This window comes from Melanerpes formicivorus, unplaced genomic scaffold (assembly GCF_026170545.1).
Source record: "Melanerpes formicivorus ecotype bairdi unplaced genomic scaffold, bMelFor1.0.p_v2 SCAF_21, whole genome shotgun sequence".
Taxonomy (NCBI): domain Eukaryota; kingdom Metazoa; phylum Chordata; class Aves; order Piciformes; family Picidae; genus Melanerpes; species Melanerpes formicivorus.
Window position 1 is genome coordinate 8,717,694 of NW_027142373.1, and position 14,156 is coordinate 8,731,849.

The following is a 14,156-nucleotide window of genomic DNA, read 5'->3' on the forward strand; positions in this document are numbered from 1 at the left end:
AGGTCAAAACACAGCTGGGAGATCAGGCTTCGGATTAAAAACTGCCTTGACATAGTCACTCAGCATCCTGGAAGCCTCCAAGCCCTATTGCACATTATGGGCAAAATGAGACTATAAAGCAAGTAGTGACCCTTTGCTTTGGGAGCTTATCAGCTTCCTCTGCTTTTCAAATCATGTTCTCATAATCTTTGCAAGATTAAACACTGTTTCAGCTGTGGATTGTTGTGGATTTTTAAATTTCACTTTCTTATGGAATAAACCAATGGTGACAGATGATCAGGAGCCCTGGAGGCTGATGCTTTGTTTACATACAGGAAATTTAGGGCACGAGGGGTGGCAATTGCCTTTGGAGAAGAATATGGCAGTTTCTCACCTTCTCCAGGAGAACGAGTCTACCTGACAGCAGCCTTGCCCTGTGTTTGTATCACCAGGGCAGAGCCCTACAGAGGGGCTTTGGGCTTCTTCATCTGTCATATGAGGAAAGGCTGAGAGACCTGGGGCTGTTCAGCCTGGTGAAGAGGAGGCTGAGGAGGCATCCTATTAATGTTTACAAATATCTAAGGGGTGGATGTCAGGAAGATGAGGCCAGTCTCTTCTTAGTGGTCCCCAGTGACAGGACAAGAGGTAATGGACATAAACTTGAAAATAGACAGTTCCATCTAAAGATATGAAGGAACATTGAGGGTGGTGGAGCACTGGATCAGGCTGCCAGGGAGGTGGTAGAGTCTCCATCTCTGGAGAATTTCAAGGCCTGTCTGGATGTGTTCCTGTGTGATCTGCTTTAGACAATCCTTCTCTGGCAGGGGGATTGGACTCAATTATCTTCAGAGGTCCCTTCCAACCCCTACCATTCTGTGATTCTGTTTATTCAGGGAATTTACTTTATGAACAAACACGGCCTTTACTCTGATGCTCCCAAAGCCTTCCCAAGTGCCTGTGACAGCTATATGCTTATGCCAGTGTATTGTTACAGAAACCAAGCTGCAGAGGAATCAGCTGCTTCATTTGGCTTGGCCAGGTTGGAGCATAATCAGATATCCTGACTCCTGCTCCTAGTCTAATGACCATACAGATAACCAAAGTGCTTCCTACTCCTCTAAGTGTCTTCAGTCTTTCAGACATTGATCTTAAAGCAAGGAGAGAGCTAATATCCTGTATTACAGAGGACTGAGGCCTGGAAAAAAACAAGGTGGAATTTAATTTTGCTGAAGTTGAGCCATCTAAAAGCATCTCTGAATCAGAGCTGGTCGCTGCAGACTCTCTCCAGCCAGGGGCTGTCAGATTAATCACCCTGTGTGACTCACAGGCTGCAGAGCCTGTCTCGTCTGGTGGCTGTGAAGCACTTCTGGGGCTCCTGCACAGACTTCTAATGTGCAAACACTTGGGCTGGTGCTGCCCTGAGGCTCCCAGGTATCTGTGGTGGAGCATGGAGTCAAACATAGGCCCTTAGGCCTTTGGAATCCTCTCATTATGATCTTATGTGGTGGGCATCCCTCCTTCACATACACTAAAGCTCCACAGAATCACAGGATGATAGAAGTTGGAAGAGACTTCTGGAGATCACCACCATCTTGCAGCAGTGAGTGACTGCTTTATGTACCAGCAGTTCTCAAAGGAGGTGCCAGCATCCCTCCCTGCAACTGAGGCTGCTTCCCTGACTGCTTGGACACAGCTGGTTGAGGAGCAGCTGAGTGATACTAACAGTGGGCACCATCACAGATCTGATGTCTCAGCAATGGAAAATACATTTAGTCTGTGCCACTGAACATTCTTCTCTGGCTCCAGAACGGCTCTCAAAGAGCTGCTTTCGTGGAGAGGAAGAGGGGTGCCAGCCGGAAGCTTGCTGAGACAACACAGAAACATTTTCTACCCATGATCTCAGCCTCTGGAGATAAGGCTGGAATTTTGACACACATCCCCCACCTCTCCTTCTTGCACTCCCTGCCTCCCCCCCCCCCCTCCCTTTACCCTGAGCATCCTCCCTTGGCCCCTTGTCAATCCTGCAGCTCTGGACAGGGGAAGGAGGTTCCTGCTTAGATGATACTTCTGCAGGAGATAAAGAAGGTTGGAACAAGCCTGAGCTAGAGGGATATGACAGTGCCATGGATCCCCTCTGGACAAGAGGCTTTGGACAGTACAAGATTCCATTTGTGAAAGGTCAGCTTGTGTAATACACTGACAGTCATGTGGAGCTCATCAGAACTGACCTGAGCTTTCAGACAGAGAAAAACCTTTCTGGCTTGGCTGGCAGCAGCTTGTGCATGCAGTGTGGCAGGTTAGTGTGGTTCAGTACCTATGGCATAAGCAAGTCCATAAGCATCACTGTGTTGAGAACCTCTCTCATGTTGCTGTTTAGCACAGCACAAGGTCTTGCAGTGCCAGGGTTAGTGCATGAAGGTTTGGGTTACTCAGAAACTGCAAGCTGAGCTCTGCAGGGAGAAGCCAGAGCAGCACAAAGCACTTCTCAGTCCTCTGTGTATGTGTGTGTTTGGTACAGATACAGCAGTGCTTGCCTTTTTTGTGGCAAGGATTTTCACGGTGGAGGCTGGACTCTTGTATCGCTGGGGTGAGTGTCTCGAGGGAGGGGTTCTGGACCGGTCCCGGAGCTCCGCTGCCCGGCTCCATTACACCGGGCGTGCCATGGTCCATGTACAATGCTGCCTTTCAGACAGATCTACAGAATAGGCTTTGTGCCTCCTTCTGTAAGCCCTTTTTTTAAGAGAGAAAAGCTTCCTCAGAGGCTGCAGGCAGCGCTTCATGATTGGAACTGGTTTTCACCTGTGCCAGGGGTGATTGCACTCTGCCTTTTGCCAGGGCCGAGCTGTTTGGTGGTAACAGGTGCTTCACCTTCTCCTTGCTGGCAGCTGCAGAGACCCATTAGAGGAAGGAGTTGCACTGGGATTGCTTGGTACCTGGGGAGAAGAGTGGGTCATCATGGAGTAGGATCAAGTAGAAGTAGTTCCTACAGCTGGACTTTATTTAAATGAACTCATGGGTAGTCTTCTTGCTGCCCTTCTGTAGAGCTGACTGTTGGAGAGCACGGCTTGGCAGAAAGGTAGGCCTTGGGTCTAGAAGGATTTTGTCCCTTACAAAGATCTAAAAGAACAACCCATTAAGAGATTGGTGCTTGTGTATTCAATCTACAACTTGTTTTTAAAGTAATTTAGTGCTTTTGTGCTGGGTGCTTCTCTGACATGTGGCAGCAGGACACAACAGGTGCTCTGGGCCTTATCATGGCCACCGGGAACTTCTGAGAGCTTAGTCCTCCATTAAATGCATTTAAATGCTTCATATGATAGAGACTGGGGGGGAGAGGGAAGCTCACAGGAGTTTTGATCTTGGTGTTGAGGGCTGATCCCTCACAGATACAGCCCTAAGACACTTTTGTAGCTGACTCTGGGACTGTGGTGGTGTTGGTCTTTGTGTAGGCGTCTGACCTGGAAAATGAGAGAGAGAGCTCCAAGGGCAGCATCTCTTAAGGCAGAGATGGAATTATACTACAGTTTGAAAAGGCACTTCTGCAAACTGTAACCTAAGCTGGCCTGCAATATTAGGCACTCAAATACATCCTAAAGCTTGGCTGAAGTTCTCTTCTGGTCCAATTTCCCTGCTGCAGCCACTATTAAATATAATTTTAAGATAGAAGGGAAGACATTCAAAGAATGCTACTGGCTTATGAAACTGAATTGGCTTGGCTACTTCTGGGGCAGACTTAATGGGAGAAAACCCTCAATTGTATGGGTTCAGGACTTCATTGTTGCTCAGATTGTAACTTCTCCTTTGCCCTGATGTTTAAGGACAATGGACATTATGTCAGTAACCTATAGATAGTGCTTGAGTCATTCTTTACAGCTGAAATGTAAAACCATTAAATAATGTATCCCTCCTGCTCCTATAAGCAGAGGCAGTGTTTGACACCTCATTTTACAAGCAGAGAAAAGGATATGTGGAGGAGGAACATTATGTGCAGGGAGTCGTGGTAGTGCTGTGGTGGCTGCTGAGCAGTTCCTGACTCCTTTGTCTGCAGATGGCTTTGGCCCTGCAGCTGAGCTTATTCTCCCTGGCTGCCTACCTCAGATTCTCCCTAGGGCAGGTTAAACTTGAATGAGTAAAGAATCTTAATGCAACTGGAGTTGGGGTTAAAGAGAAATGTTTAAATGTGGATGTTTGTCCCATCAGCTGCAATTCTGAGCTTGAATTTCTTGTGTAATAGGCAGCTGGTTTCTGAACCACAGCTTGGATCTCAAGCTTTCTGGCTTTCAGGCCCTGTGTGATATCAGAGTACCACAGGGGTCCTACCAAAGCAAGGCAGATTCATCATTGTACAAACACAACTGCAAAGTGTGTGTTGAGGCTGCTGTAGTAGGGATGCTCAGGTGAAAAGGCTGCAGGTAGCGTTTGTAGCCTCAAGTTCATCTGTGTGAATGTTCAGGACAGAGAGAAGAGACCATCATCTGCTTGAGCTTAGTGCTTGTCCAAGGTTACCTGCTCTCAGTCAAGTGGCCAGTTTATGAATCTTGGCCCTGTGTATTTGCCTGTGGCTCTGGCTAGGGAGGGCATGGGCTTTAGTGACTGTGGTCCCTTGGCTGGTTCCTTTGTCCAGATGTTACATGGCTGCAGTGGAGCATCCCTTGTACCGTGTGGGGGAAAAGGGCACCGGGTCACAAGTCTGGAGACTTAGAGTTACGTGTTAGCATCTGAGTAAAATCCCTGCCTGAGATTTTCCCTTTGCAGTGACTTCAGAGTCAGACACTGGTGTCAAAACCAGTGGCTGCCCCTAACCTCCTCCAGCTGTGAATGAGGAGCTGCTCACCAAGGCTAGTTACAGTCACTGGCATGCCTCTGCCCAGCAGCCCAGTGGGTCAGCCTGGGGGTGTCTCCCAGGCTCAGGAGAACCCTTAACCTCTGCCCTTTGTCGTCTGCAGGCTTTTAGCGAGTGGGCTGCTGCCTCTTTGTTCTCAGCTTTTCTCCTCTATACACCCCCATCCCTCTCTGGGAAAAATCAACATTTGCCTTTCAGAGCCTGGCAAACACAAGGGGTCTGTATTACATCCTGATGGCAGCCCCAGCCTTGCAGGGCTCCAATGATAAATCCAGTGATGTTTGTGGTGGGGGGACCCTCTGAAACACAAGTTTTGGAGTTCTGTGTGCTTGAAACAAGAGCAAGGAAGCAGTGAGCAGTCTCTGAGCAAATGCTGTGGCTGCAAAATAAAATTTGGATTGCATTGAGGTTACAAGAAGGCAGCAAGAAATGGATTTTAAAATCTAAATAAGGACAATTTTGTTTGTTTATTTTTAAATCTGAAATAACAGAGTGCTGCTGAAGCTGTGCATAGTGTTAGGGTACAGCAGAGAGCCAGATGCTGGGCCGGGAAGTTTGCACCAGGAGTTCTCCTGTGTGGTCAGAGCCAGAGCATTATGGGGAGCGGGGATGAGAGCTGCAGGGTGGCTTGAGAGTATTTGATCCATATGGAAATACCACATTGCAGTTTTAAAATTCCTTTCCCCTCCTTCAAATCTGACAATGATTTTCTCCAACTAATCCATGGCCATTGCCAGATAAACCTGAGAAAGTTAGGTGTGCTGGTGGGTCTGTATGCTGTAATGTTTGGGGTGTTTGAAGGCAAAGGATGAGCAGTGGTGACTTGTTTTATTTGTTTGCATAGTGCTCTGCGTGCCAAGCTTATCCTTTGTCCATTCAGGCTCCTGGGGACTCTTGTGTCATTGATGTTAATGATTAACTAACACATTTCTAGCTTACTGAAGCTTTTGTGGCAGCTGGTTAATGTACGAGTTTTAGTCTTTCCTTCCTTGAGCTGCAGCTTGGATGACTTCAGACACCTTCCCTCCTTCCAGTCCCTGCTGGGATGCTACAGATCCCGCAGAACAACAAATGAGACCAGATCCAAGCTGCTCTCATGATAGCTTTGTGAGCTCTGACATTCTTGTAAAACTCCTTCACTTAGCAAAAGTGCCACGAGGAGACTCTTGTAGTTCTTGGGTCCTGCTTCTTCCCTCTTGGATTTCAGGAGCTAAGGTGTGTGAACAAATGAGCATGGTGAAGAGGGTAAATTTAGAGGGGCAAGATCTCTGTGGAAATCTGGTTAGCTTCAACAGTGAACTGGAGTTGATTTTATCCTTGACAGTAGTTACCATGCCCATTCCCAACCAGTACAGCCTCACAAGGACAGTTTTCTGTCCCTTTGCAAATCCCTTTCCCTTCCCTCAAGCTGCTAGATAAAAGAAACACATAAATCAGCAAAACTGACAATACATACAAAAGACCTATTTTCCCTGTCCCTTCCAATCTGTGTGGATACTTGCATTACAAGTATGCATTTGTACAAAGTCATCCAATGTGTCAGCATGGTGACGTGGCATCCTTTCTACTGCCTGGCCACATTACTGAAGCCCTCTAACCAGAAGGATCACAGATGATGACTGAAAAACTTGGGTGTTTTGGGTTTGGTTTTTTTCATATGAAAAACTGCTTGTGCTAATTTTTTTTGGTGTGCTTTCATGATTGTCCAGCCTATCTCTGGATGACTATCAGCTGTGAGGAATTTGTGGGCAGTAAAGAACAGATGATCACAAGGAGTGGTGAAATGATCTCGTTATTCCTATAAAGTGAATGTCTGAGGACTGAGTTTGCTCACCTCAGAATAAACACATGGGGAAGAGGCACAGCCTCCATGCTGTTTGAAGGCCGTTTTAACTGTTGAGCAACTTGCCAAAGCACTTGGGGTCACTCCAGTGTTTTAGTCTTGACATTGAGATTGAATGTCTCTGAAGAGCCAAGACTTTGCTCAAGCATGAGCTTGAATTCACAATGACTGAATACAAACATGTGGTACAAGGCAGTCGAGGCAAATTTTGGGCCTTGAGCTCTATGGATGCATCAATTGATTTCCTGAGAATTACTGCAGTTTAATTTGAGTTAAAGTCTTGAACCAAAGCCTGAACCTGACAGGGGCCCAGCACTTCAACTTTGCCTCATCTTCTACCACCATGTGCAAGGCTGGTCTTTCACCCTAACTTAGCCCTTTGCTGTGGCCAGGAGCTCTGGGCAGGATGTTGCTGGGCTTGAGGAAGGTTTCCTAAGGTTGGAAAAAATGAGACCTACTTATTGCTGCCTCTTATCATTAGCACATACTTCTGGAGCATTTTTTTTGTGTTAGAATGTTTGGCACATGGCAGAAGTCTTAACATTGTGGTAGGAATATATGCAGCTTGCTAATGCCCATTTTCCTGTGGTTTCCTCGAGGGTTATCTGAAATCCATTCCCGGCTGGGTTCCTTCTGTGTGTGACCTCATGGCTCCACTTGTGTCTGGCCCCAGCCTGATGATATCCAGCTCCTACATGAGCAGAATGGTTGGTAGCTTAGCCACCTACAGCTTGTTGGTGCACCCATTTGGTTGTAGCTGTGTTGGAGAAGGTAGTGGTCTGCTCCTGAGTCTGTTATTGGGATGCTCTTGGGAGTGGCATCCCTCCTTCTCCGCGGCGTCCCTCCTTCTCCGCGGCATCCCTCCTTCTTGTAAGCATCCTCCAGCCCTGTGAAAACCTAACTTGCTGCCAGTGATATTTGACCCAGAATGAAACCATGGATGGATTTTTCTCTAGCTGTGCTCAGCTTCTTTGTGACTAGTCCCCATTACCCAGAATCTGGGAAAGTGTCTTTCATTCTGCAGTGGATGTTTCTGATTAGTGCTGGAAATGAATATGAATTTTTTCCTTTTTATTTTAAACATATTCCTTTTGAGGTTGATGTTGCAAGTAGATTTCAAGTCAATGGAAGTGAAGTTGTAATTGTGTGGTTCGCTGGACTGGGACTTGAAGCAACAGGGATTCTTCTTCCTTGGCTAGTCTGCAAACAGATGTCTGTCCTTTACAGACCTCAGGTTTCCCAGAGCCCCTCTGTCCCCAGCTGTCTCCAGTGACATCTACAGCTCCCTGTATAGAATTCTACCTCTGAAGGCAATGTCTGGTCTGGTATATTGGAGAAACCACTGAGGGGAAGGTGTGGGTTATCTTCCTTCTGTTAACAGCTCCAGGCATCATTACTGAGGAAGTCGTCTTCAGCCATTTTATCTAAGGAGCTTTTAGAGCTTGTCTGTGTGAAGCAGGATGAAACACTGTGAAGCCATTCTCTTGCCCACTATCTGCATGGTACCTGTAGATAAAATGAGATAGATTTCATACTTGGTATGGTCCTGAAGGGTGTTGTGATGGATATGCACATCCTAAAAGGGAGTGGAAAACTCTGTGCCAGCAGCCTGTGCTGGTACTTGTGCCAGCTCTGCCTCCGCTGTGGGGCAAATGTAGTGACATTCTGGCTGTCGTCTTTTATCTTCCCTAGCCGTCATAAGAATGGCCTGAGGAGATAGCAAAGTGCAGGATGGGTTGGAGGAGGGGAGGGCTGGGTGCCTCTGCAGTGCACAGGTTGGTGCAGATCCTGCCCTGGAAGGAACCGCCTCAAAATGTCAGCCTTTGCTTTAAAAACTGCTGGTGCTTTGTAGGTGCTGTAGACTCTGCAGTGCTGTTCTGCTCAGGGGTCTCCCATCACCCCAGTGCCAAAGATAGTGAATTCTACAGATGATTCCATGGCCTGGCCTAAATCTGTACTCTCTAGGTGAGAGCTCTGGGCAGCCAGGAACAGGGAAATGTCCACAGGAGGATACTGGTCTTGGATGGAGGCCTGTCTCCAGTGCTGTCTGCATACCCTGCTGTGTTCGTGCTGGGTGAAGAAGGAAGCTGAATTATCTGATCTCAGACTCACCAGTAAATACATTTACCAGAAGCAAGGGTCATGCTGGCTGCTCAGATGAGCTGGTGCCGCTTTGCTGACTCCAGCACAGTGTGTCAGGATGTCTCCTGCTGGTTTTGGCCCATCCCTTTCTGACACGACCTTTGTTTGGTTTGGGCTCATTTGTTTGTTTGCGTTTTGTTTTTTCTGGACCGTGTAGGAAGAGCAAATTCCTGGGTTACATCCTCCATTGTTTGTCTACACCCCATGGTTTCTCTTGATAATGGAAATTACTCGTTTGTTCTTTTGATTTTAACATGGTATGGGTGTAGTGGCACAGTCTCAAGTGGCCTGTCTTGTTACTATTATATGCACCCATAAAACATTTGGGGTGTATCACACAAAACCTCCGATGTGTTTTGGAGAACACACATGCTGACTCTATTGGAGGCAAATATCTCTGGCAGTCCCCATGTTAGCACTAGGTTCAGATTCAGCAAAGTCAGCTAGAAAAGGCACACAGCAGCAACAGCAGTTTCCTGAGGCAGGCTGGATCCTGTCTCCCTGCTCCATGTCTGTGTCCTCCGCATCAGGGCAAGTATCTATAAGCTGCTCCCGTTTCAATACTGGAATGCGTTCCATCCGTGGTGTGTTACATCAGCAGTTGCAAGAAGCACGAAATGGTAGAGCTTTTGGCCCGGTGTTGTCTGGAGGGAGTGATTTAAACACGAGCCTGGCTGGGATCTTGCTTGCACTGACACAACCCAGTTGGAGCAGTTCTTGGCTTCGGCAGTTGCAAAGGAGACCCCGGCGAAGCCCAGTGTCCTTCAGTGCTGCTGCTGCTGCTGCCTTTCTGCTGTGCCATATGGTCCCAGCCTGTGGATCTGGAGAGAATTAGTTGTTGATTATAAAACGTGAAAAAATATTGCTCGGCCTGTGAGCCAAGGTGAGGTTAAGCTCTGTGAGTGTTACAACTTTGTCCTGCTGCGGCACATCCGCTGGGCTGAATGAGCTGTTCTTGGATTGACTGATTTTAACTGTTGGACTCTTCCATTCTGAAGTCATCCTGCTGGGGATGTGGGGAAGAATTCCTTAATTTCAGTTAAATAAAGCGTAGTTCTTTATGGGTCTTAGGCCAGTGCACTGCAATAAATTTACAGCATGGCTGGAGGGCGTTTGAACTGTGTTAAGAGAGAAGCCTCACAGACGCTGCGTCTGGGCTGGGAACCTTTGATTTTGGTTCTGCAGCCCCAAACCCAGGGCTCAACCTCCAGCTTGCACACTATAAATAGAGGTGACCCCAGAACACACTCAGCATGCCGGTGCACTCCGGTCCTGCCCACACTGCTGGCTTCCTGGCACTGCCTTCAGAGCAGCATATTTTTAGCTGTTGCTTTGTCATATTTTTTATATATATATATATATTTATATATTTTTTTGACAGATCTTCTCTTGTCCTTCTTGGCTGCCAGCTTTCCCTGCTGTTTATCTGCTTTCCAGGACTGTGTCTGGGTCCTCCCTCGGCAGAGGGGCAGTGGGACATCATGGGCAGCAAGCTTGGCTTGGCCTCCTCCTTTTTCCAGATTCACTGTTAAGGTGTTGGACAGCTTGTAGGAAGTTCTTGTTTGCTCCTTATTTTTCCTATTGCTGAAAGGGGATTAATGACACTAGTATGGGTTTTTAATGTTGTTAACAGGGGTTGAAGCAACAGCTGCCAGAAAAATTTCCTTCTAGTGCTGTCTCCAAGGCAAAGCAAATCGATTCAGCTTGTTCACCTTTGGGTTCCCCAACTCTAAAAGGGTGGGAAGAGTAATTGCAGCTCCCAGTAAAGCTGTGAGGCAGGGCAGATAAACAAACCTCAGAAGTGTTTGCATAAAAGTTACAGGCTCAGCCAGGGCATGGATGCTCTGATGGCTGTGCCACGTTGGATGCTCCAAGTCCTCTGTGTGTTTTTCCACTGGAGTCGTTGCTACAGGGAATAAAGCCTATTTCCTATCTGTGATCCTGTCCAAGCTTGTAAGCTCCTTGCTCTTCTTCCATCCTGCTTTGCCACAGACTAGATGGAAGTCTTTGAACATAAAAGGATGCATTTAACTAGCTCAGCATGGCTGCGTATCTGCCTTCTTCAGTGTGCCACCCATAAGGGATCCTTTTTTCTGGGTCTTGAGCAATTATGAAAGCCAGATTTCAGCACTGCACCTTGCCTGCATGCAGATGACGCAGAGGTGTTTGTGGTCTGCAAGGAGCAGAGGCAGGACTCGAGTGCTATTGCAGCTTGTTTGAAGAAGTGTTGGTCAAAACTCTGCTGAGCAAAGGAAATACACTTTAATTCTTGCTAGTGTCCAAAGAAGCAGTAGACATTTAGAGAGGAGAAAAGAATTAAGAAAACAGAATCAGGAACTGGGTTTAATGGGGGGAAAAAAACCCACAAAACTCCATATTTAAAGTTTCTAATCCTGGTTATGGTGCACAAGCTCCCAGAAACTTCAGCTCTTCCCTCACTGTTGGGAATGGAAGCTGCACACTGAGTGATGTGTGTGGCAGCAGTTTGCCCTGTTGCAGTGCAAGTAAAGCTCCTTGAGAAGTGTGGTGGATGGCACTGGTTGATCTGGCCAGGGGTTCTCCCTGTGCCACCGTGGTCAGGCAGTACTGCTGCTTCCCTGGGACCAGCCCTGTGGCTTAGCCGCACAACGTTGCAGGCACAGAGGCTTTTTATGTTAGAAGAGGAAAGGGAGAGAGAAAATACACATACATATGCAGATATATAAGCAGAGGGTTCTGAGTGTGAGACATATTTTCCATGTTGAGTTGCCAGGCAGCTCTTTTCACTTCCCTTCCTCCATCTCAGTGCTCATTGGTATGAAAGTTTTCTTCCCTTTTATATATTTTGCTGTTCTTGTTCCCTATGATGCTCTCTCCCAGCCGACAAGATTTGTAACTTTGTCTTACAAGTTACAGTGCAGAAGTGTTCTGCAGCTTAAGTTTGTGCTGGTTTAATTACTCATTTTCCAACAGATCTGGTAGATAGTGAGAATAGAGGTTTAAATAGTATAATTCAACAGCACCATCACCCCCAAAATCTGGGAGTTTCTTACTCATTTACGGGGTAATAGTCCTGATTCAAAATATTGGTGTGCTTGGGCAGGGTTTGTATTGAGCCAAGTAGTCTCTTTGGCTCTGTTCTGAACCTCAACAGCTCTAGCATCCAATGTCCAAGATGAAAGACGCCATGCTGGGGCTGTTGTTCCTCCAGCAGAACTCACCAGAGACTGAGGAGCTGCCAGAACTTCTGGGACTACTCATATCAGGACATCATTTGGGTTTTTTCCCCAGAGAATAGCATCCTACATGAGATGGTTCACTGCATTTACTGTGTCCACTACAATCATGCTAAGAAAAGAGAAACTGAGGCACTAATCAATGTATGGCTTATCCATAAAAATTCTCTCTGTTTCTGGAAACCCTGAATACATTTGTGGGTTTGATATGTTTGAATAATAGTGTTTGACATCTCCAGGGGAAGGTGGAGGTCTCTCCTAGGCAATCATTTAGAATAGAATAGAATAAACCAGGTTGGAAGAGACCTTCAAGATCATCTCATCCAACCTATCATCCAACCCACCTAATCAACTAAACCATGCAACCAAGCACCTATCAAGTGGTTTCCACATTTAGCTTCTCCTGAGTCAACAGAAAGATACAGAAAAAGATGCCTGTTGGATAACTTGTGGGTGATCAGGAAGTCCTCAGGTGTTTTGCCGTTTAAAATAGCAATTAACACTCCTTTGATCTCAGAGGTGACTGTGCATAGCAGATTCCCAACAGAAAATGTGCCTTGCTAGATGCAGACTCCTAGTGGGGAGATGGCTCCACATAGCTCACTCACATGAATTCCCTTGGCCCATTCAATCCTTCTTCTTGTTTTAGGAATCAGCCGGACCTCCAGTGGGAGACTTCGGAGACTCAGTGACCAGACAAGTCCAAGTAAGTTGCATGAATTCCTCTCTTTGAAACTTCCTCATCCAATTAAAAAAAAATAATAATAAAAATTAAAGAAGAGAGTGAATGCAAGAAGGTAACTCTCAAAAATCACATCTCCTGCCTGCTGTCCCCTGGCCGTGGTTTGAAAGGGAAAGCTGGCTGCTGCTAACTGCAGAGCTCTCTATGGTGGAGAGAGAGAGCAGTGTGTGTATATATATATATAAAAATATGAAAAGAGAGAGCAGTATAAAATAAAATATTAATTACTTCCTGAATAATGGATCCAGAGAGTATAATTAGAAAGCCCTGTCTCAATTCAAGGGGTCTTAACACAGGGCAACAGAAAGGAGGAATGGCCCGAGGTTGAAATACAGCTTTAGTAATTAGCAGCTCTTTCCTACTCTCCTTAGCTATTATTTTTTTATTGGATGTGGAGATTTGTGGATTATACTTGCTTGTGACTAAATTTACACTCTTAATTGCAGCTTCGTGTTTCTGAAGCTGTTTCTGATTCAGAAGGAAGCAGGTGGGAGGATTTATGTCTTGAAAGGGGTATTTTCCAGCCTTGGGAAAGCAGTAGCAGAAGTCCTGGGTGCTTGTGAGTGCCTGAGCCTGTGCGTTTCACTTGCCCATGCAATGACATGGGTTGGGACTGCCCAGGGACAAAGACATGTTCTTGGTGCTTACCTGACCTGACCCAAATTATCCCTTGTGAGTAGAAAATGTCACTGTTCTCACCTAAAATACTCAGAAGGGAGCTGAGACAGCCCATTTCTGGGCTTTCCCTTTTGCTGGCTGTGCTAGCCCCTCTGAGGGATCTGTGCTGCTCTGCAGTCCAACCCTCTGTGGGAAGTATTGGTCTCCAGAACTGGGGTCCCTTGTATGTTGCAGATGTTTATTTTTCTTATCAAGTGCTTTGCTGCAATCAAAATATTCCTTCATGTTTCCTTCTCTGAGATGCATGACCTTGCCATTGCCACCTCCGTTTTTCTGTGATGCTGACAGTTTTCTCTGCTGCTTGGTGCAGACAACCTGTCCCCAGAAGAACCCTGCTCACCTCCTCAATACCCTGCTCCAGCCCTGCTTTATTCAGGACTCTCACCCTCTCGGGTCCCTTTGGTGTCTCTGTCACTCACAGTTGTTCCCTCCAGGCTCAATTGGCTCAATTGCTATTTCAATTCATCCTCCCAGCCCTCATATCCTGTCTCAGCTCCCAGATGTACTTACCAAAACAGTGCTTTTCAGCTTTGTCCTCTGCGTGGGTGGGAGGAGAAAGCCACCCTCGGGATGTCTCCCTACAGCAGTGACTACAGCACTTTGCTGCATCAGGACATCAGCACAAGTGGAATGGGGATTAGTCACAGACCTCCAGTTAAGCGTGTGCTTAAACGCCCTTGGAGCTGTGACACTGCCAGCATGGCCCCTGTCAAA

At 46.7% G+C, this 14,156-nt stretch overlaps 1 protein-coding gene across 1 annotated transcript in view; it reads left to right on the top strand.

Annotated features, from left to right (window-relative positions):
• SEPTIN9 (septin 9) overlaps positions 1-14,156 on the top strand; it is a 141,368-nt gene that overhangs the window by 13,717 nt on the left and 113,495 nt on the right. The window contains exon 2 of the mRNA XM_068151420.1: positions 12,672-12,728. Coding sequence (XP_068007521.1) covers positions 12,672-12,728 — 57 coding nt within the window. The remainder of the gene's footprint in view (positions 1-12,671; positions 12,729-14,156) is intronic.